The following is a 22,719-nucleotide window of genomic DNA, read 5'->3' on the forward strand; positions in this document are numbered from 1 at the left end:
GCTGTCCCCGTGTTGCTGGGTGTTTGGGGTTAACTTGAACCCCAACCGGTGGTCTTCCTAAAACCCAGAGACTGAAACTGTAAGTGTTGTACTAATCTGTAAACGGACCTAACATTTCTTCCCCCATGAACTGTTGAAACTTGCACTGTGTCCACTTTAAAAAAAGCTTTTTGCCATTTTAAAGAAAACTGTATACATTGTTGATTCTATTCAAATTCCTGATTATACCTATGCAAAGTACCTTTCATTTTATGTACTTAGCTGCAAGCTGAATCTGGTGGTTCTAGAAAACAATTAACAAAATATATTTTTCTATGTAAAATAGTATTGGTCTGGAGTTAAGTCATTGAGTGTGTGTTTCTTCTATTGCTTGTGTGTGTACAACAAATGCTTAACACTACCATCTGATAAGCCTAACTGCTCAACCACACTAGCACAAATAGAGCATTAGTATTATCTATTTTACCTCTGTCAAGCCTCTGGTGAACCCCTGGACTCTGTACACTATATCTCATTTTGATATGATATACAGAGCCAGCTTCCTACAAAAGGGGAATGACTTTTCTTGTAAGTCTAATGTGTCCTTTCAGATGGATAGAATGACCCCTGCACATTCCTTATCCTATGCCCTCCAAGCTCACTTTTTAAGGATGAATTGACAATATGTTTGTACTATGTATGTGCCTGGCTCTGCCCAATTCGTCTTTCACCTCTGATGTGTGCAGAAAGATTAGGCAGAACTGATATGACTAGCTCCCAGGGTCCTTGCTAAGCATTCCCAAGTCGCTTTTGGTGTGGTTGATGCCATACATGATGTTGAGTGGCACCATTGACTACATACTACTAGATAACACTTCCTGGAGTCAGTTTGATGTCTGGGAATAGGCTCATGTGATGTATCTGCAGGTGGTGTCTAGTCCAGAAGGAATGTTACAGAAGGTAAGAAACTTGTTCAGTAGTTTTATACATTAATTTAATTCCAGAAATATATAGAAACCCAAAAACATCCAAACCATAATCCCAAATGATGATTAAAGTGCCTTAAAGTCCTGAAGGGTCTTTATTCCTGCAAATTATTTATCACTCTGAATATCCTCAGTCATTTGGTTGGATCTGACAATTTACACTATCAGCGACAATTGCTTGATGGTGCCCAAAATAATGTATTTGTAGTGCCCTGTTTCAGTGCAGCTCCATAATGGTGCCCCACATCACTTAAGGCAATAATTATCTTTTGTCATGATCAACTTCAGTGCACAAAGTAGCATGCAACCACACTTCTCTCTCTTTTTATGAGTTGGCCTCTGTGATCAATACACACTCAGTAAAATCACCAATAGTAGATTGCCTTAAGTTGTGCTCTACTGTAGAAGAATACAATAATCACTTTACAACGCATGCTCTTTGTTGAAGTCTTGCCAGTGGCAACTGAGAACAAACTGTAGTGTCTCCCTTTCTGGCGCTTCCTTAAGATGCAGTGGGTCGCAAGAGATAGGGGAACAAAGAGGCTTTCACAGCGTTATGCTGTGAATTATAATTCAAGTAGCGTAATTTCTTGCACTTTAAAAGAATCACTGACCTTTTGCAGCGTACATATATTATCTGATAGAGGCTTCTAACTGTAGATTCCTTACCTTAAAATTAACCCAAGCATGAGACTGGATCCGGAAGATTTTTCATGAGCAGTACCTCTGTGAGCCTGTAGGTGGCATCGATCGGCTCCGCGTGCGTCATCGGTATCGTTTGCGCAGGAAGTGATGTCCATGGTGTAGGAAGCTGGCCATCTATGTATTTTACCAAATGTAGTGTACCTGTGCAGATAGTACAGGCGACTCTTATTGGTTTACACAGGTAAAAGTTATAATCCCAAAAGCTCTCTTTTGTGGTAGTGTGGGCGAGCAGTTAACTTTATCAAAGGGTAGTGCTAATCATTTGTTGACCACACAGAGTCAATAAATGAGAGACACACGCAAGAAGGAACTCAAGACCAATGTTTACAAAAATAGCTACTTTGTTTATATAATGTTTCAACCCCAGAAAACTTCACAAACAACAAATACTGTTGCAGTTATTGGATTTAGCAAGTAAGCAAGACTTTTACTCAAATGTTTTTTACGTGGTAAAGACTTGTAAGTTCTTTTACTGCAAAGGGGTCCTTGCAAACAGTTCTGGATTGTTGGGTGCTAAAAGTGCCATGTCGCAAGCAAGACGAGCGATACAGTTTTACTTGCCCGGGGATGTTCAGTTGCAGTGGTGCTTGTAGTGCCAGGTGTCTTGCACACCTCACGGTTGGCAACAGTGGGGGAGGGGCACCTACAAAGAGACAGTAAGTGGGATATTTAGGAACAAGTCTGGGATCTCCCAGCAGCGGGCTCAGTCGGTGGGGCTCCTGGGAGCAAGGGAACACAGTCTGTTATTGTGGACCCGGGCTGTGGAGCTTGGTTGTGGCGGGTCTTTGTCATCAGTGCTCTTGCATAAAGGTTCCCACTGTTCATTAGTGGACCTGCAAGAAGAGGGACAGGGCAGGGCAGCTGGACTACTCTTGCGATGTCCTCTCCGATGCTGATGTCTCTCGCCGGCTGGTCTTCAGATGTGGTGTTGGAATCCAGATTGGACTTCAAAGAAGCTCTGGTTTCTGCATGGGGTCCAGTACCCCAGTTATAGGTGCGAGACGGCTCCAGTTGGTACTGATGTCTTCTTACTTGGTAGGAAGATGGGTCTGGCTTCTTGGAGCACGGTGTCCTCCTGATGTGCGGTTGCTGTGTCAGTGGACCCGGTGGTCAGCAGAACAGTGGGCGGGACATTGAGGTTGGTGTCTGCGGGAGGCAGGTGAGTATCTTCTCCTCTCGAAGGGAGATGCTGATGGGTTGGCGAAGTGCTGGAGAACCTCTGACGCTTTTGGAGTCCCCACAGTCGAAGGACGAGTCGGGATGCTGCGATTGTCAGGGCAGAAGCAGGTAGGCAGGCAGGGTTTCACACCAAAGGCCCACCAGTCGTCCACAGTTCTCGCTCCTTCAGCTCTACTTTGTCCTCTTATTCTTGGTCAGACAAATCTGTTCTTCTGGTGTAAAGAGGTAGAATCCTTCCTCAAGTATCCTCTTCGCGTAGGCCACCATAGGAGTATGGCTAGCTCAAAGGTGTGGGACATGCCTACTGCCTAACTAATTTTCCTGCCTGTGCTGGTGCCAAGTGGGCCTCAGGGCAGGGGGTGGCAACTCCTGGGTCTGGAGGAAGCTGGGGTCACATAACAAAGGCGGCAGGGTCTTTGAAGTCCGTGGCCTTGGTATGCAGATTCACTAGCCATCCTTCTGTAGTAGATGATAACACCTTCCTCAGAAGCAGGCTTAGTTTCTGGTCTCTGATGGTGTGGACTCTCACCTCCAGGTGGTGGCAGACTGGTTGATACTAATCAGCCAGCATACTAAGGGTCTAGCAGTTTCAGGGGGCACCTCTAACTTGCCTTCTGGGTGCATATCATAATAAATCAAAGGCTGCCATCAGCTTGGATTTATTAAGCTGAGGTGTTTAATACCAAGCACCATAGTTACACTGAAGCAATAATGTAGTGGGGGAACTCATAACGATGAGTGCCAGTGCTTTTTCCGTAAAAATCAAGGTAAAATGTGTACAACTGGCAAACACTCCTGTACCCCTATAAATCCCTACTAAGGGCTGCAGCATGCATTGTGCCACCCACAGGGGCCCCCCAAACAAGTTGTTTAAAGCTGCCATTGCAGACTGCATGTCCTGGTACGAGCCAGGTGAAAACATGTCATGGCACACCCTTTTTGTGCCATGTCCCACTCACTGCATCTAAGTATCTGAAAGCCACGCCCTACAGCAGACCTTGGAGCCCTAAGACAGGCTGCACTATATTTGATGTGAGGGCATATCTGCATGAGCAGATATGACCCAGTGATGTCTTGTTCGATTACTGGATATTGCAATTGGACAGGGAAGACATCCTAAGGTATGTACTGGACACTAGGGACCTGTTTGGCAGGGTCTCGGTGTACCTCAGTTGAAAACCCTGAGTACCAGCGAGCAAAAAGTGGTAGTGACATGTCCAGAAGGAGCACTTTCCTACACTCTACACATAAATAGGTGCCGCCTAGGCGCATTGACTTCCGTTCTTTTCTTTTTACTCCAGCCAGCTCCAGGAAGAGCTACCCCTTCATACTGAGCTTTTTTTCAACATTTATCAAGACTTCTTTGAGGTTTTCCCTCCTGGTGCAGCAGGATGAAGCTATGAAGGCCGGCTTCAAGCCATGCAGCGCATGTCACCGGCCGATGTTGATGACGAACCCACATCTTTTTTGCATGTTGTGCCTCGAGAGCGATTACGACCAGAAGTCGTGCTCCGACTGCCGCGCCATGAACTCCAAGACTTTTAGGGAGCGGTTCCTCAGGCTGAGACGCCCCGTCGTGCAACACTGTGCTGATCAAGTCTCCCCACTCGAAATCTTGAGGGCATGCAGGACCTGGCATGAGAAGAAGTTGAAGCATGCTTTGACTTCTTCACATCCATCGGCCGACCACTAAGCCGGAGCGTTGGCATTCTAAGCCTCGCTCCACAGTTGAGCCTGGGCAGACTCCTCGCATCCCTGAGTTTCCAAGAGCCAGAGTGACCCCTTGCCCAACTTAAAGAATTTTATGATGCCATGTGCCCCATATTTTCAGCAGGTGGCCCCTCCGGCGTGCCAGAAAGGGAATCCAAGAGATTGGAGGCACTTGGAAGAAGATGTTTTCTACCACAGCCCTGGCATTGCGATCTGTGAACACTGCATGCATAAACACTGCATGCCTTTTGAACTGCTGTTTCCACGATTTGTGGGATATGGTCACGCAAGTGCTGCCTACAATCCTAGAGGAGGCCCAGGCCATGTTCTCCCAAGCTATGGCAGACAGGAAATGTAGGAAAGCTCCTTTTTTGGTATGGTTAACCCCCACTTTTTGCCTGATATCTGATGTGATTTCAACTGAAGGTGCACTGGGTTCTTCACAACCAGGTCCCCAATGCGAGATCCCTAAAATGGTGCATTTGCTTCTCTCAACTGACAGCATCTTTAGCACCCACTATAAGACCCTAGTAAATATTACCCCAGTACCTAGATCCTGGGGTACAGTACTGCCTTGGTGCAGACAAAATTAAAAACACGACGTGTCACACATCCCTGTGTGCCAGGTCCGCCACCACTGTATGTGATATCTGTAAGTCACCCCAACAGAAGGCCTACAGCCCTAAGACGGGGTGCATTAGATCATATGTGAGGACATACCTGCATGAGCAGATATGCCCCTACTATGTCTTTGTCAATTCTTAGCCATAGTAAGTGAACAGGGAAGCCATTATGAGTACATGTGCTGGAACACTGGTCATTATGAGTTCCCCAGCTACACGATGGCTTCACAGAAACTAGGGATGTTTGGTGTCGAACTTATCATATTAATAAACCCTTACTGAATCCAGTGATGGGATTATTAATACATGCACTCAGAGGGCACCTTAGAGGTGCCCCCTGAAAACCTACCTGACTGCTAGTGTGTTAACTGACTGGTCTAAACCAGTGCAGCCACCCTAAATGGATTTCTGACCTCCTGAGGTGAGAGCCAGGGCTGTCAGAGGCCAGGAACAAAAGCCTGTTCTGGGCGGAGGTGTTATCACCTCTTCCAGGGAGGGTGGACATTCCAAGACTGGAAGCTTCAAAGGCCAAGCCTCCTTTCTAATGCAGCCCACGACTCTGCAGGTGGCAGGAATGACCAACCTCCTGTCCTGACCCCACTTTTTGGTGACGAGACACACAGGAAAAGTAGTAGGATTAGGAGGTGTGCCCACCTCATGCCAGTACCATCCCTAAGGTGCACCAGCTGATGTCAACACCACTTTTGAAATTCATCAGTCCTCCATCTTGTTTTAGATGCAATTAGTATTCTAGAGGTTACCCTCTCCCTCTCCCCCTCCACCCCCAATACCAACCCAGCCTGCCACACAAATACACACACATTTTGCCTGGTATTGATGCTAACTCGACTGAGTGTGTGCTGGGATCTTGCTAACTAGGCCCCAGCACTAGTGTTCTTTCCCTTAACTGTCCCATTATTTCCACAATTGGCACACAGCTAAGTCCCTTCTAAAAGGTACCAGTGGTACCAAGGGCCCTGTGGCCAGGAAGGGTCCCAAAGGGCTGCAGCATGTATTATGCTACCCCAAGGGACCGCTCACCAAAACGCATGCATGCTACCATTGCTGCTTGTGCGTGCTTGAGCGGAGAAAAAGGTAAATTCAACATTGCATCCCTCTCTGCAGCTAGGACCACCCCTAAGGTGTTCAGAGCTGAAGTGCCCCCCTCCTTGCAGAATCCTCCATCTTCTTTTGGAGGAGCGGGACCAATAGGGATAGGAATGTGCCCCCTACCCAAAGGGAGTGGGCACAGGAAGGATGTAGCCACCCTCAGGGACAGTATCCATTGGCTACTGCCCTCTGACCCCTGTAATGCCCCTAAATCTAGTATTTAGGGACACCCCTGAACCTTGCTCTTCAGATTCCTGGTGACCTCAAGAAAGAAGAGCCGACCCCAGCAGTGAAGACTTCAGGCGACGACTGACTTGGCCCCAGCCCTACCGTCCTGTCTGCAGCTTCAAGACTTCTGCTACAAAAAGGCAATGCATCCTGAAGGACTAGCAACCTCCACAACCCCCGCCCCCCTCCAGAGGACTGCCTGCCCAGCAGAGGACCAACAACTTCTGAGGACTGTGGCCCTCCCCAGAAGAAACCCTCCAAAAGGACTCCAGAACGGTCCCGGATCCGCGAGCCCTGTCCACTCTGCACCTGATGCCCACAACCCAAGTCCAGGTGGCCCAGTGGTCTAGAGTAGGTCCCCAGGTGATTCTGACCTCAAGTCCACCCTGGATTGACCCCTCCTGGCCAACACGACGACACCAGCAGCCTACATCCGGAGGAACCTTCTGACCACGACCAGATCCGATGAAGATTTCTGACGCTCAAAGGTACCCCTGCTCCTGCAGCCCCCTGGTCTTGGGTAATCTAACCGACTGGTCCATCAGCATCCATCTGACACCTCTCCTACTTGTCCAACCTTTGGTTTTCCGGAACCGAGCCCTTTGACCCAGCCTGCAGCATCTATGGGACCCCCGGGGTTCCCCTGTTGAAAAGCTGAGGGTGTGTCTTTGCTGCTGACCTTAACCCCCCCAGACTTGTGCCCTGAAACCGCACGTACTTAACTACAATCAAGTTTCTTTCCGAGTGTCCCCATTCCTCATAGGACTCCATTGAAAACCCGAAACCAACTTTGACCTCTACACACAGCTGGCCCTGTGTTTCTGGTGGTGCACTTTTGGGGTCAAATTTAACTTTGACCTGTAGACATCCTAACACCTGAAGACTGGGATCGTACATCAAGTACTCTCTGAGGACTGCATAGTCTCCTATGAAAAATTGCACTGTGTCAATGTAGCCGGGCGCTGGTACACCCGGCTACCCAGGAAGGCGGCCTCCTGACCGACCGGGACCCCGGGGGCACCGCAGGGCCAGAACCGGAAGACACGCCCCTCGGGAATCTGGATATCCGGATTCCTGTTACAGAAATGACGACAGAGCGTCCATGGAGACCGGAAGAGGACGCGAAGAAAGAGGAAGAAGAAGACGACGCGGGAGACCCGAGAGGAGAGACCGATGCAAGAGGAGAATAGAAGACGGAGTTGGAGACCGGAGAAATCAGAGGGCGACAAGGCGAAGAACCCCATGCGGAGTGGAGCTACCTGGGGCAGCTGACTCCTGGAGACAGGCCTGTAGAAGGGAAAAGGAGCCCAGAAACGCCAAGACACCGCCACATCCCTGGAGGGGTGTGGCTCCAGCAGGTACGGTCCTGTTTGCACAACAGGATTAACGCTTTGCTGGGGAAAGAGGAAGGAGAGAGGGGAGGGGGCGAGAGAGGAAAGAGGGAGGAAGGGAAGGGATAAAGAAGGGGAATAACAGGCACGGGCTGGTAGAAAGAATTCTTGTTTTTTTCTCTTCCCTTTATCTTCCCTTATTTGCACCATTGGCCCTTGTTTTGAGCTCACTTGGAGGACTAAGGAATGAAGTACGGAGAGTAACAGTTTATTGGATACTTACCTTAATAACACGGGTGAGATATAGATGACGGGTCCTCCTTAAAAACTTTATTTCACTAAAGTGATTTAATATTGGGTAGAAAGGAAAACCTTTTTTTGTTTTTTTGTTTCTCTTCTTCTCTCCTTCTGACACCTTTTTCTTTGTAGTCCACCTTACCCCACTCTCCCCAGATCCTCTCACTATACTAACACGGTTCAAGGAGTTAAGAACAGAGCCACGACTTACCTTACCTTCTTTCCTTTCCCGGCTTCCCTGACGACGGCATTCCCCACGAGTGCTTCGGCGGGACCCCAGAGGACCTGAAAGAGAGAAGAAGAAGAGAATATTACATTGAGAAGGAAGAAACTAAAAAGACTGATAGAGAGGACTTGTGAATTATCAACAAAATTTACATCTCTCGCAAACCTAACCTCTCGAGACGTCTTGTATGTCCTTAGCACTACGCCCGCCGCCACAGTCAACTTTTGAAATTGAAAAGTGTTACTTACTTTCAAACTGTTATATCTGAAAAACCTGAACAAGGACATTTGATACATGTGCTTGATACCCACTTTCCTGCAACAAAGACCTTTTAGTTCTAGAAACAAAGTAACAAAATATATTTTTGCCATATAAAAACAATTGGCCTGGTGTTAGTCATTGAGTGTGTGCCTCATTTTGTGACTGTGTGTGTACAACAAATGCTTTGCACTACCCTCTGACAAGCCTAACTGCTCGACCACACTACCACTAAGAGAGCATTAGTATTATCTACTTTAGCCTTTGTTTAGCCTCTGGGGACCCCCTGGACTCTGTGCATACAATACCTCATTTTGGTAGTTTTTATAGAGACAGCTTCCTACATTAGTGGATCAGCAGTGGGATTAACGACTTTGCATTTGCTGGACTACTCTGGCAACATCTGATCACGCGACTAAGTTCCAAAATTGCCTTTTGATTCAATTGATAATTTTTCAAAAATTTTAAAGTCCTGCTAGGGCCTTAATTAAGTCCACTTTAGCATTCCTTTTTTAAGTTTTAGAAATTACTATAGCTACGGGTAAGTAGCTAGAAGTAGTGTCTAATAGAAACTTCTAGTTGCAGATTCCTTACCTTAGAATGGCAATAAGCTTTTTTAAAAGTGGACACAGTGCAAAAATCAACAGTTCCTGGGGGAGGTAAGTACTGGTTAGTTTTTCAGGTAAGTAAGGCACTTCAAGTTCCTGGGCATAGGCAGCCCACCGTTGGGGGTTCAAGGCAACCCCAAAGTTACCACACCAGCAGCACAGGGCTGGCCAGGTGCAGAGGTCAAAGAGGAGTCCAAAACACATAGGCGCCTAATGAAGAACAGGTGTGCTCCGGTTCCAGTCTGCCAGCAGGTAAGTAACCGCGTCCTCAGAGGGCAGACCAGGAGGGTTTGTAGAGCACTGGGGGAGGACACAAGTAGGCACAAAAAACACATCCTCAGCGGCACAGGGGCGGCCGGGTGCAATGTGCAAAGCAGGCGTCTGGTTTTGTATTAGAATCAATGGAGGGACCCAGGGGTTGCTGTAGCGGTGCCGGCAGGGCACAGGGGGGCTTCTCGCGCCAGCCACCGACTGGGCTAGGCAGAGGGTCACCTTAGGGTCACTCCTGCACTGAGGTTCGGTTCCTTCTGCTCCTGGGAGCTGCAGGTGCAGTGCTTGGTCCAGGCGTCGGGTTCCTTGTTACAGGCAGTAGTGGTCAGGGGAGCCTCTGGATTCTCTCTGCATGCGTCGCTGTGGGGATCCAGGGGGGTCGTCTCGGGTTACTCACGAGGTCGCAGTTGGCTGGGAGTCCTCCGTATAGTGTTGGTTCCCTGGAGCTCGAGTCGGGGGCGTCGGGTGCAGAGTGTGAAGTCTCACGCTTCCGGCAGGAAGAGTGAGGTCTTTAAAAGTTGCAAGAAAATTGCAAAGTTGTTGCTGTTGTTGAACAGAGCCGCTGTTCACAGGAGCTTCTTGATCCTTTGGTTCAGGGCAGTCCTCTGAGGCTTCAGAGGTCGCTGGTCCCTGTCAGATGCGTCGCTGTTGCAGTGGCTTTCAGGTCAGCAGTCCTTCTTGTTTCAGGTTGCAGGAATCTGATTTCCTGGGTTCAGGGACATTGGCTACTGTCCCCCTGACCTAAACACACCCCTAAATTCAGTATTTAGGGGTGACCCTGAACCCAGGAAATCAGATTCCTGCAACCTGAAGAAAGAAGAAGGACTGCTGACCTGAAAGCCCCGCAGAGACGACGGAGACACCAAGTGACTTGGCCCCAGTCCTACCGGCCTGTCTCCAGACTCAAAGAACCTGCACAGCGACGCACCCACCAGGGACAAGCGACATCTGAGGACTCAGAGGACTGCCCTGAAACCGAAGGACCAAGAAACTCCAGAGAACAGCGGCAACAGCAAAAACTTTACAACTTTCTAGCAACTTTGAAAGAACTCTCCCTTCCTGCCGTAAGCGTGAGACTTCTCACTCTGCACCCGACGCCCCCGGCTTGAGCTCCAGAGAACTAACACCGCAAAGAGGACTCCCAGGCAACTACAACGACGTGAGTCACCTGAGTCGACCCCCCTGCACCCCCACAGCACTGCCTGCAGAGAGGATCCGAGGCTCCCCTTGACCGCGACTGCCTGGTAACAAGGAACCCGACGCCTGGACCAAGCACTGCACCCACAGACCAAGAGGCACCACCCAGCAGGCTGCCCTCTTCCTAGCCCAGTCGGTGGCTGGCCCGAGAAGCCCCCCTGTGCCCTGCGTGCATCGCCTAGGTCACCCCGGGGTCCCTCCATTCCTTTCTATTGTAACCCTGATGCCTACTTTGCACACTGCACCCGGCCGCCCTGTGCCGCTGAGGGTGTGTTTTGTGTGCCTGTTTGTGTCCCTCCCAGTGCTCTACAAAACCCCCCTTGTCTGCTCCCCAAGGACGCAGGTACTTACCTGCTAGCAGACTGGAACCGGAGCACCCCTGTTCCCCATAGGCGCCTATGTATATTTAGCCCTCCTTTGACCTCTGCACCTGACCGGCTCTGTGTTGCTGGTGCAGTGACATTGGGGTTGCCTTGAACCCCTAACGGTGGGCTGCCTATGCCCAGGAGACTGACTGTGTAAGTGCTTTACTTACCTGCAAAACCTAACCAAACTTACCTCTCCCAGGAACTGTTGATTTTTGCACTGTGTCCACTTTTAAAATAGCTTATTGCCATTTTAACTAACACTGTGTGTACTACTGCTTTGAATCAAAGTTCTATACTTATCTATGTGAAGTACCTTGCATTTTATGTACTTACCTCAAATCTTGTGGTTCTAAAATAAATTAAGAAAATATATTTTTCTATATAAAAACTATAGGCCTGGAGTTAAGTCTTTGAGTGTGTGTTCTTCATTTATTGCCTGTGTGTGTACAAAAAATGCTTAACACTACCCTCTGATAAGCCTACTTCTCGACCACACTACCACAAAATAGAACATTAGAATTATCTAATTTTGCCACTATCAACCTCTAAGGGGAACCCTTGGACTCTTTGCACACTCTCTCTCACTTTGAGATAGTATACACTGAGCCAACTTCCTACAGGTAAGGAATCTGAAACTAGAATTCTCTAACAGATGTACAAGTTGCTTACCTTCAGTAACAATATCTGGTAGAGACATATTCTAGTTGCAGATTCCTTACCGACCCAACCATCCTCCCTGCTTATGAGCTGATTTCTAGGGACAGGGCTTCCCCATTCAGGGCCCTAGCTCTGGCGCACCAATTTCAGTGTTTTTCGCAGCTCTGCTCTTTGGCATGGAAGGTCGTGAAAATAAACTGACCTCACTGCGCTGAGGCGGCATCTATGTACTACTCCCGATGTCATCACAGCGACTACGATGCCCACGGAGTCGACCGATGCCACCTACCGATGCGCAAGGTTATTGCTCGAAGAAAAAATCTCCGGATCCAGTCTGATGCATCGGGGAAAATTCTAAGGTAAGGAATCTGCAAATAGAATATGTCTCTACCAGATATATTGTTACAGAATGTAAGTAACTTGTACTTTAGTTCCTTAAAGAAGTCCCCAACCTTAGTAAAATAATGAGCAGCTCAGAGGACATGGTTGTGGAACTCGACCTGACGCCTTACCTCCATCTCAGGATGAGAGAGTTAAGGTCTCTCTGTGGACTCAAAAAGATTAAGACTGGTTCCAACCCTACCAAGATTTAGCTCTAGGAGCTCTTTTCAGAGTATGCAAAGGGACACCATACTGAAGGGGATGATACCCTCTCAGATGGGGAAGAAGTTAGGAATCAGGAGGTTAATCTCCCTCCTCCTAACCTAACTAGGGAGGACAGGGCCTCAGTGCTCCTGACTCCAAGGATAGTACTCACAGGATCTGAGTCTCCCACATAGGAGTCTGGTTCCTGTAGGAACACCCAGGGCAGCCTCAGGGAAGAGGACCTCCTTTTAGCAAGGATGGCCAAGAGATTAGCTTTGGAGAGACAGCTCTTGGCTGTAGAAAGGGAGAGATCAGAAATGGGCCTAGCATCCATTAACGGTGGCAGCAATTAATTCCTAAGGACTAAAAGTACTCTGATACCCCTAAAATCCCCAAAGGGATTGTCCTCAAGTAAGAGGAGGGTGATGACATCACCAAGTGGTTCACAGCCTTTGAGAGAGCCTGAAGATTGAAAATGTCTCACTGGGGAGCTCTCCTTTGGGAACTGTTCACTGGTAAGTGTAGGGATAGGCTCCTCACACTCACTGGGGCAGAGCTGAATCCTTTGACCGCATGAAGGCTACCCTGATTTAGGGCTTTGAATTCACCACTGAGGAGTATAGAATTAGTTTCAGGGTGCTCACAAAACCTCGGGCCAGTCCTGGGTTGATTTTGTAGACTACTCAGTGAAAACACTAGATGGTTGATTAACTGGAAATGATGTACATGACTATGATGGGCTTTATAACTTGTTCATGAAAAAACACATTTCAAGTAATTGCTTCAATGAAACATTGCATCAGTATGTGATAGACCTAGATCCAATTTCTCCCCAAGAATTGGGAAAGAAGGCAGACCATTGGGTCAAGACTAGGGTGCTTCCACTCTGGGTGACCAAAAGAAAGGGATTACAAAGCCTCCCCAAGGGAAGGGTAGTGAGTCACCTAAGGATAAATGTAAAGAGTCTTCTAAAGGCCCCCAAAACCTGAGCAGGAGGGTGGGCCCTAAATTGTTTCTCAATCTTGCCATGGGTACAAAGGTAAAAACCTTGATCCCAAAAAGGCCTGGTGTTTCAGCTGTAGGGAGAATGGAAATCAAACTGGAGACTTGGTGTGTACCTTAAGGAATTCCCCTAATACTGCACAAGCTAGCTCTGGTATAGCCAGTGTCCAGGTGGGATCAGCAATGTGCTCAGAGCAAGTCAGGGTTCACACTAAAGCTACTTTAGTTTCTGAAGGTGGGGTAGATGTTACCACTCTTGCTGTCTACCCCCCTAATATAAACAAATACCAACAGACTAATGGGACTAAGGTAGACGTCCTGAGGAATATAGGTACCAGTGTCACTGCGGTGACAGAAAAACTGTTTTCCCCAGGATAGTATCTGGCTGGACAGACTAATCTAGTCACCAATGCTGACAATATAACTAAGGTCTTTCCCATGGCTATGGTGACCTTAAAATGGGGGTGAGTCTCTTCTGCAATCCCAGTTGAATGTCTCCTCAGGGATGACATGGAGTCCTCAGCTTGGGCTGAGATAGAACTCAAAACACATGCAGCCAATCTGGGAATCCCTGAGATGGTATGTGTGAAGGATAGAGCACAAAGCCGAGCACAGGGTGAAAAAGAAGCATTGGAGCCTGGAATAATGGCCCAACCTTCCAAGAGAAAGGGCAAGAAGACTTGGGGACCATCTTCTTTACAGCAAAAAGCACAAGACTCCTCTCCTGAGGAAGAAGTCTTAACATCCTCATAGGGAAATGAGCCCATGGAACTTGATCCTTACTAGGTAGAGCTCTTGGGCCCAGAGAACCGGTGCCACTCTTGAAGGCCTGAGGCAACAAGCTGCTGCACAGAAAAGGGAGATGTTAGTGTCTCCCACAATGTTAATAGGGAGGAGGGACTCTTGTACACTGAGGCCAGACACCCCAAACGTGGTGCCACCAGGTGAGTGGTAGAGCCTCAACAGTTCAGGGAATTCATCCTCACTATAGCACATGACATCCCCTTAGTTTGGCATTTAGGCCAAACTAAAACATGGAATAGGCTTGCCAGCCATTTCTACTGGCACAACATGTCACAAAAGGTGAAGGTGTTTTGCAGTTGATATGTAATCTGCCAATCCAGTGGTAAGGCAGTTGGCTACCCAAAGGCCCGCTAATTCCACTACCAGTGGTTGGCGTTCCCTTTGAAAGGGTCGGTGTGGACATAGTGGGTCCACTTGAACCACTGACAGCCTCAGGAAATCAATATATACTGGTAGTAGTGGATCATGCTATCAAGTATCCTGAAGCAGTTCGTAGCAAAATCCTTCATTGGTATCTTTACCAGGGTAGGGTTTCCTAAGGAAGTGGTTGCTGACAGAGGTGCCAACTTCATGTCAGCCTGCCTAAAACACACATGGAATGATTGTGGGGTGACTTAAAAGTTCACCACACCATACCATCCACAAACCAATGGACTTGTTGAAAGGTTCAGCAAGACATTGAAGGGTATTATCATGGTACTCCCTGAAAAACTCAAAAGGAGATGGGATGTCCTTCTGCCATTATTGGTTTTTCACCTATAGAGTGGTGCCTCAGAAGGAAGTAGGGTTTTCCCCTTTGAAATTCTGTTTGGCCACCCTGCTAGGGGACCACATGAACTTGTGAAGGAAGGTTGGGAGAGACTTCTCCACAAACCTAAGCAAGGCGTGCAAGGCCTCCGCTCTAGGATGACAGAGTACATTGAAAAGGCTTCCAAAAACCTTGAGGCCAGCCAACAGCTCCAGAAGCAGTGGTATGACCAAGAGGCTCCACTGGAGGTGTTTAAACCAGGGCAGAAGATGTGAGTTCTGGAGCCTGTTTTCCCCAGGATAGTATCTGGCTGGACAGACTAATCTAGTCACCAATGCTGACAATATAACTAAGGTCTTTCCCATGGCTATGGTGACCTTAAAATGGGGGTGAGTCTCTTCTGCAATCCCAGTTGAATGTCTCCTCAGGGATGACATGGAGTCCTCAGCTTGGGCTGAGGTAGAACTCAAAACACATGCAGCCAATCTGGGAATCCCTGAGATGGTATGTGTGAAGGATAGAGCACAAAGCCGAGCACAGGGTGAAAAAGAAGCATTGGAGCCTGGAATAATGGCCCAACCTTCCAAGAGAAAGGGCAAGAAGACTTGGGGACCATCTTCTTTACAGCAAAAAGCACAAGACTCCTCTCCTGAGGAAGAAGTCTTAACATCCTCAGAGGGAAATGAGCCCATGGAACTTGATCCTTACTAGGTAGAGCTCTTGGGCCCAGAGAACCGGTGCCACTCTTGAAGGCCTGAGGCAACAAGCTGCTGCACAGAAAAGGGAGATGTTAGTGTCTCCCACAATGTTAATAGGGAGGAGGGACTCTTGTACACTGAGGCCAGACACCCCAAACGTGGTGCCACCAGGTGAGTGGTAGAGCCTCAACAGTTCAGGGAATTCATCCTCACTATAGCACATGTCTAAAGAATGCTCCTGCCACTTTCCAAAGGTCGGTTAATCAAGCCCTTGTTGGCTTGGAGTCCTTCAGTGCAGCACATCTAGACAATATTGTGGTCTTTAGCTCCTCCTGGAAGGATCACCTGGTCCACCTGGGGAAGGTTTACTTGGGCCACCTTGTAAGTGGAGGCTAAGTGCAACCTTTTCAGCACAAGATCCAGACAATTCTTGACTGGGAAGCTCCTACCGCCCAGAATCAAGTCAGGACATTCCTTGGCATGACTGGTTATTATAGGAGGTTTGTGAAGGAGTATAGGCCCATTGTATAGCGCAGGCGTGGGGTTCTAAGTCTCCGCCCAGTATACAGGAATGGCAGACAGACCAGGACTGGTGCTGAAGTGCAGAAAAGGTAAGCTACCAGAGCAGGGGTTGCCCAGGGAAGTAGGAGAAAATATGGGGAGTCTACAGGAGTAAGGAGTGTGCCTCTGTTGGGGAACGCACAGGTAAGTGGAGGGACATTGGTCCTCATTATGGCCCTGGCAGTCGGCTGTAGTTTGGGGAAAGGTACTGCCAACAGGCTGACGGTACCTTTTCCCAAATTATGACATTGGCGGTTTGGCTCAAGCCCAAACTCACACCTGCATGCACTCGGTCATAAACAGACACCCCCACACACACACAACACCCACATGCATGCTCACAACACCCCCACACCTCCCTCTCCTGTCGGAGAACCCAACTTACCTGCTTGGAGGGGGTCCTCCGGCTGGAGACGCTGCACTGCTGTCAGCAGCAGCGTACGTCAGCAAAACACCGCCAGGCCGTATCATTGCTCATGATATGGTAGGCGGTGTTTTGCTGGCGTGGCACTGCTGCTGACATCAGCACCACCTTACTGCTTCTGCCTCCATGGCCATCAGCGGTATTCCGCCAGCCTTCTGGCGGAATTCCATCGAGGGTCATAATGCGGGTGGGCGGCTGGTAGCCACAGCGACAATCTGTTGGTGGCCGTGGCGGTAGGCCGCAGTTACCGCCAATGTTATAAAGAGGGCCTAAGTCAATTTGGGGGATTCCTATTGAAATGCTATACTTTTGATGTTTGACACCTATTGTAATCTGTCTGAGTTGTTGATACGCGATGTGTCCTTTATTGTCGCATGCTACGTTGTACAATTGCTGTTTCGTTGTTTAATAAAAAGATTTCCCCCCCCCAAAAAAAAGGCTTTCGTTTCCACTTGCTATGTCTAAGAATCGACAATGACAAAGCAGGGGCATAACTGCTCATGAAGATATGACCTCACATGTGAAATAATGCACCCTGCCTTAGGGCTAGAAGGCCTTGGGTAGGGGTGACTTACAAATATCAGATGCAGTGGTACGGGACCTGGCACACAGGGATGTGTGACATGTTGTGTTTTCACTTTTGTCTGCACCAAGACACGTAGCCTGCGATGGTAGCACTATGTGCATTTGCTGAGTGATCCTTGAGGGTGGCACAATTCATGCTGCAGCCCTTAGGGACTTTTTTAGTATTCCAAGCCTAGGTACCGGGGGTACCATTTACCAGAGACTTACAGAGGGTGTTAAAGGTTTTACCAATTGGGGAAAACAACTGTACAATTTTGGGAAATAGATCTGGTACTGGGTACCTGGTTAGCAGGAACCCAGTGTAGTTAATCGAAATCTCATAATGTGCCAGGCAAAAAATGGGAGCTAACCATGCCAAAAAGTGTGCTGTCCTACAGAGAAGATTACAGTTTCTTTACTGCATGGCTGCATTAGGTCCTCAATGTGATTAGTGTCTTATACCCAGCTCCTAGCAGAGTAATGTCTCAGTTTCCATGGCAACCTAGAGCATGTTTAACCACATTTTAAACCTTGTTTCTCAAGGAGTGGATCGAGAGAGGGGCCCGAGATCCATGATGCATGACAAGTTCACAGTCAGCCATGAGCATTTCCAGTTTGCCGTGCTCCCCTTTGACCTGACCAGCACCCCTTGGGCGGTAGTTGCAACAAACCTGCTGATCCCTTATCTAGATGACTGGCTGTTGAAGGCGGGCTCTCCCCAGGCTGTCGTCTCCAGACTACGGAGAACCTCCTGCACTTGCTGAGGTTCACTATAAAAGTGGCAAAATTACACCTGACTCCTTCTCGGACACTCTTGTTCATTTGAGCTGTTCTGGACACAGTGCAATTCCTTCAGAGCGGCGAGTCCAGGATATTCAGACTATGATACTGATGTTTCAGCCTCTATCCAGTATTTTGGTGAGAATGCCTCTGAGGCTGCTGGTCCTCATGGCCTCCTGGATCCTGCTGGTGAAGCAGTGCCAGGTGACATATGTGGGCTCTGCAATGGCATCTGAAGTCCCACTGGACGCAGCACTAGGGCAATCTCTCTGACCTGGTCCAGATTTCAAATGTCACTGCAGAATATTTGCAATGGTGGCTGATGGACCACAATTGGGTCCTTGGAAGACCCCTCTCTCTTTCACAGACAGTGATGACCAATTTCCCCACCTCGGGGTGGGGGCAGCCACCTGGGAGAGTTGGAGATCAGAGGTCTCTGGCAGAATCTCCCTCCACATCAACCTTCTGGAGCTGAGTGCAATCCACTTGCCATTAAAATCCTTTCCGTCCAGGGAAGGCTGGTTCAGGTTTTCATGGACAAAACCAAAACAAACAGGGTGGGGTGTGATTGTGGACCCCGTGCCAGGAGGCTCTGTGCCTCTAAACTTGGCTGAGGACCCAGGACATCTTCCTGGCCATGCTGGACCTGGCAGACTCATTGAACGCCAGGGAGGAGGAACTGGAAATAGGGAGAACCCTAGCTTGATCTATTCACTGCTGCTGAAAATGCTCAATGCCAGTGTTTTTGCAGGTTAGAGTTTCCAAAGAGGCACTTAATCGGATACCCATTCCGCCTCAAGTGGAACTTGAGACTCCTACATGGCTTTTTGCCAATACCACTTGTGCCCCGACTTCTCTAGAAGATCAGGACAGACTGGGCCCCGGGTCATCTCAGTGACTCAGGATTGGGCACAAAGAATATTGTATCCTGAACTCCTGATCATGAGCTTCAGTCCTCTTATCAGACTGCCACTCAGGGAGGATCTTCTGTCGCTACAGGGCAGGGCCATGCACCCGAACTTGCATACTCTCCACCTTCATGCATGGAGGTTGAGTGGTGACAGCTGAGGGTTTTTGACCTTCCTCTCAAGGTCTGTGATGTCATCTTGGCAGCCAGCCATCCCGCCACTAAACGGTATATGCCTGACATAGGGATAAGTGTTTGCGGTCTGGTGTTCCTCATGACATGGGGACCTATCTTCTGCACTGCAGTCGGAGGTGTTGCTGTTTATTCTCTCTTTAGCCCGGTACGACCTCACCCTGGGCACTATTAATAAGGGTTATCTGTTGGCTATTTTGACTTTCATGCAGTTACCGGATCATCCCTTTTTGTTTAAGTCACCTGTTGTAACTCATTTTTGAAAGATTTCCAACGCTCACCCTTTTGAAATACCCCAATGAGACCTCAGTCTGCTCCTCACTTTTGTGTTCCCCTCCCTACACAGCTGTTCTCTGCTGCTCTTGAGTCTGAAAAACGGTCATACATCAGAAAGGAGGGTCAATGAGCCTCAGCTTGGTTAATTCACTCTCCATACACCAGCTTTTTTCCTCACAAACTGGACCTTCTGACACATGCCTCCTGCCTGCCGAAGGTTGTCAACACATTTCATGTTGGCCAGAGCATCACTCCCTACATTTCGTGCTGTACCTCATCCTTCCAAGGGAGAAACTCTATTATTTGGACCCGAGGAGAGCCCTTTTGTTCTACACCAATTACCTCAAAGACCATCAGTTGTACAATCAATTCTCAGTGGATTGTACTGTGCACTAAGATATAGTGTGCATTAGCTAAGAAGTAGCCTCATGAAGACTTATGGGCCCATTCCACCAGTGCGACGGTCACTAGTTCTGTGTTGGCACACAGGGTATCTCTCTTAGACATATGCCAAGCCGATGCATGGCCGTCACTCCGCATGTTCACAAAGCACTACTGATTGGTCTGTTAGATCCGTCAAGGTGGACATTTCGCTTGCTTGGTCTCCTTTAGTAACGTCTTTTCTGGTAGAGACTATTTAACCACAGATTCCTCAGTGGCCCACTGATCCCACAGTTCCTCGAACTGTACTAATTACCCTTACGATCCTATTAGATACTTCAAGTTGGTCAAAATATTGCTCTATACATGTTCCCATTTTCATGGCGCAGAAATAGTCACAAAAAACACTGATGCCTGGGTGGTGCCACTACATCACTTCAAACACAGCCTATGTGGAGCGAATCAACACCACCTACTGGCGTGCAGAAGGTTCTGCTCAATATTTTCCTGATCCAGTCTGACATCTGGGGAATATTCTAAAGTGAGAAATCTGAAGTTAGAGACTCTACCAGAAAAGACATTACTGAAGGTAAGTAACTTGTTCTTTATTGTGTTCCGGTGGGCACCCAGCAAAAGCTGTGTCAATTGTTTTTGTAATGAAATAGCTTCTTTTAATCACATGAACCATGAAAAAAAGGCCTTCCAGCAATGATTTTAAATTTATTTGCCAACTTAAAGAAGATCAAGTGTTTAGGTGCATAGTACTCTATTAAACTACAGTTCAAGTAGTCATCACTCTATTTACCAACAATATTGCATGCCTGATCAACTTAGCAAATGTTCTGATAATTACTTCAAGCTCTGTGTCAGACACTTCAGTCTGCAGTATAGGTAAAGTATTTCTGTGGATTGTATTTTTAATGTTTATCTTGTACTCAATTACCAGGATGGTAGTTTTAGAGTTGAGTGCCCAAAAGAAAGTTGCTTTTGATTTGATTTGCTAATGCTGTTACTATTTTATGAATGTGATGTAATGTTAACTTGCATTTTCAGGGTTTCTTTGAACTTATATCGCAAGATCTCATCAAAATATTTGATGAAAATGAGCTTGAGGTAAGATGTGATAGATATTTTGTCCTCAGAATGATCTCACATATATACATATATACACATACATGTGTTTTTCCTGTGCTTTTAGTGAACTGTTCCTCTTTTTATAGCTGCTTATGTGTGGATTAGGTGATGTGGATGTTAACGATTGGAAGGAACATACAAAATACAAGAATGGCTATAGCAGTGGTCACCAGATCATCCAGTGGTTTTGGAAGGTAACTCCATTGTCTAATTACAATTGATGTAAATGTATAATGCAGAAATAATTGATGTACTTTAAATGATACACATGATAGTATGGGTTAGTATAGACCCTCTATCTTACCTTCATTTATATAAAGTTTTGAAATGTCTTACAGGCCCAGTGTCGTAACTGCTTAAAATGATGTTCAGTTAAAATTAGGGCCATCTGTAGGTTTGCAATTACGGACTAACAAGAAAGTTATGTTTTAGCTTAACAATAAAAATAGCCAATCAAAGGAAAACTTTGTTTAATTTCTTTCAGAGTTCTCTACACTGAAACCAGCATAGATTAAAATTGGCATTTATCTTAAGACAGTTAGGCCCTCATTAGGACCTTGGCGGCAAATGCTGCCTACCACCACGGCCGCCATCAGACTGTCGCCGTGGCTACCGACCGTCCATGGCATTATGACCATAGACGGAATTCCGCCAGAAGGCTAGCGGAATTCAGCCTACGGACATGACGGCAGCAGAACACCGCCTACCATATCATGTTCCATGATACGGCCTGGCTGTGTTTTTCTGGCGGACGCTGCTGCTGGCAGCAGCGCTGTCTCCCGTCTCCTGCCGGAGGACCCCCTGCAAGCAGGTAAGTCGGGTTCTCTGACAGGAGAGGGGGTGGTGGGTGTTGTGTGCGTGTGTGGGGGTATGTGTGACTGTGTGTGAACGCGTGCGTGCATGAGTGGGTGTGAGTGTACATGCATGTTGTGTCGTGAGATTGCGTATGTGTCTGGATGTATGTTCGTGAGTGTTGCTGTGAGTGTGCATGAATGTATGAATGCTTGCGTAAATGTGTGTATGCCTGTGTGTATGGGTGCGTATGTATGTGCGTGTATGTGTGTAAATGTGCAGGGGGGGTCAGGAGAGGGAGGGGAAGGGTAGGGGAGGGCTCTGGGGAGGGGGCAGGGGAGACCCCTATCAGTGCCAGGGAAGGAATTCCCTGGCACTAATATTGCCTACCACCATGGTATCAGTGCCAGGGAAGGAATTCCCTGGCACTAATATTGCCTAACACCATGGTTTCAGTGGCAGTACAGAAACCACGGAAACCATGGCGGTGGGCGGGGTCAATATGCCATGGGTGGCCTAGTGACGGCCGGCAGGCTGGAGACTGTAGTCTCCAGCCCTGCAGTCGTTACCGCTGTTGCGGTCAGTGTGTTGACTTGACGGTTTGCTTTGGCAAACTGCCAATTTCATAATAGTGGAGGTAGGTACCGCCAGCCTGTTGGCGGTAATACCTCCACTATACCACCGACCGCCGGGGTCATAATGACCCCCTTAATGTCTAATGTATCATGTTTTTACCTAAAATTTTGTCATAATAGAGTAGCAAGTTCAGGCAATGTATCCTAGTTTACCGCTACTGAAATCACCTCTCCTGACAGGTTGCATTTGGTGGACATATCTGCAAAATGACAGTTCATATAGAACAGTGCAAGACATTTATTTGATAAAGCTAAAAAAACATAGTTCTGATGGATACATATTCCAGCAGATTCCTCTCCTTAAGAAAATATCCCCAGGCAACCGACTTTTTTTATTTTATTTATTTTTATTTATTTTTGCATTCATTGAGAGCAACATCAACCAAACACATTGAGGAGGTCATAGGCATAGATCATAACCAAATTCAAAATAGGGAACATTGAATTCTTATATCCAACAGCTGCATACCGCGCTAAGGAGGCAATCAACATTATAAATTACGA

At 47.7% G+C, this 22,719-nt stretch overlaps 1 protein-coding gene across 1 annotated transcript in view; it reads left to right on the forward strand.

Annotated features, from left to right (window-relative positions):
• The window catches only part of NEDD4 (NEDD4 E3 ubiquitin protein ligase), a 1,239,834-nt gene that overhangs the window by 1,106,892 nt on the left and 110,223 nt on the right, over positions 1-22,719 (forward strand). The window contains exons 25-26 of the mRNA XM_069222425.1: positions 20,708-20,767; positions 20,875-20,982. Coding sequence (XP_069078526.1) covers positions 20,708-20,767; positions 20,875-20,982 — 168 coding nt within the window. The remainder of the gene's footprint in view (positions 1-20,707; positions 20,768-20,874; positions 20,983-22,719) is intronic.

The sequence above is a fragment of the Pleurodeles waltl genome, chromosome 3_1, assembly GCF_031143425.1.
Source record: "Pleurodeles waltl isolate 20211129_DDA chromosome 3_1, aPleWal1.hap1.20221129, whole genome shotgun sequence".
NCBI classification, from domain to species: Eukaryota; Metazoa; Chordata; class Amphibia; order Caudata; family Salamandridae; genus Pleurodeles; species Pleurodeles waltl.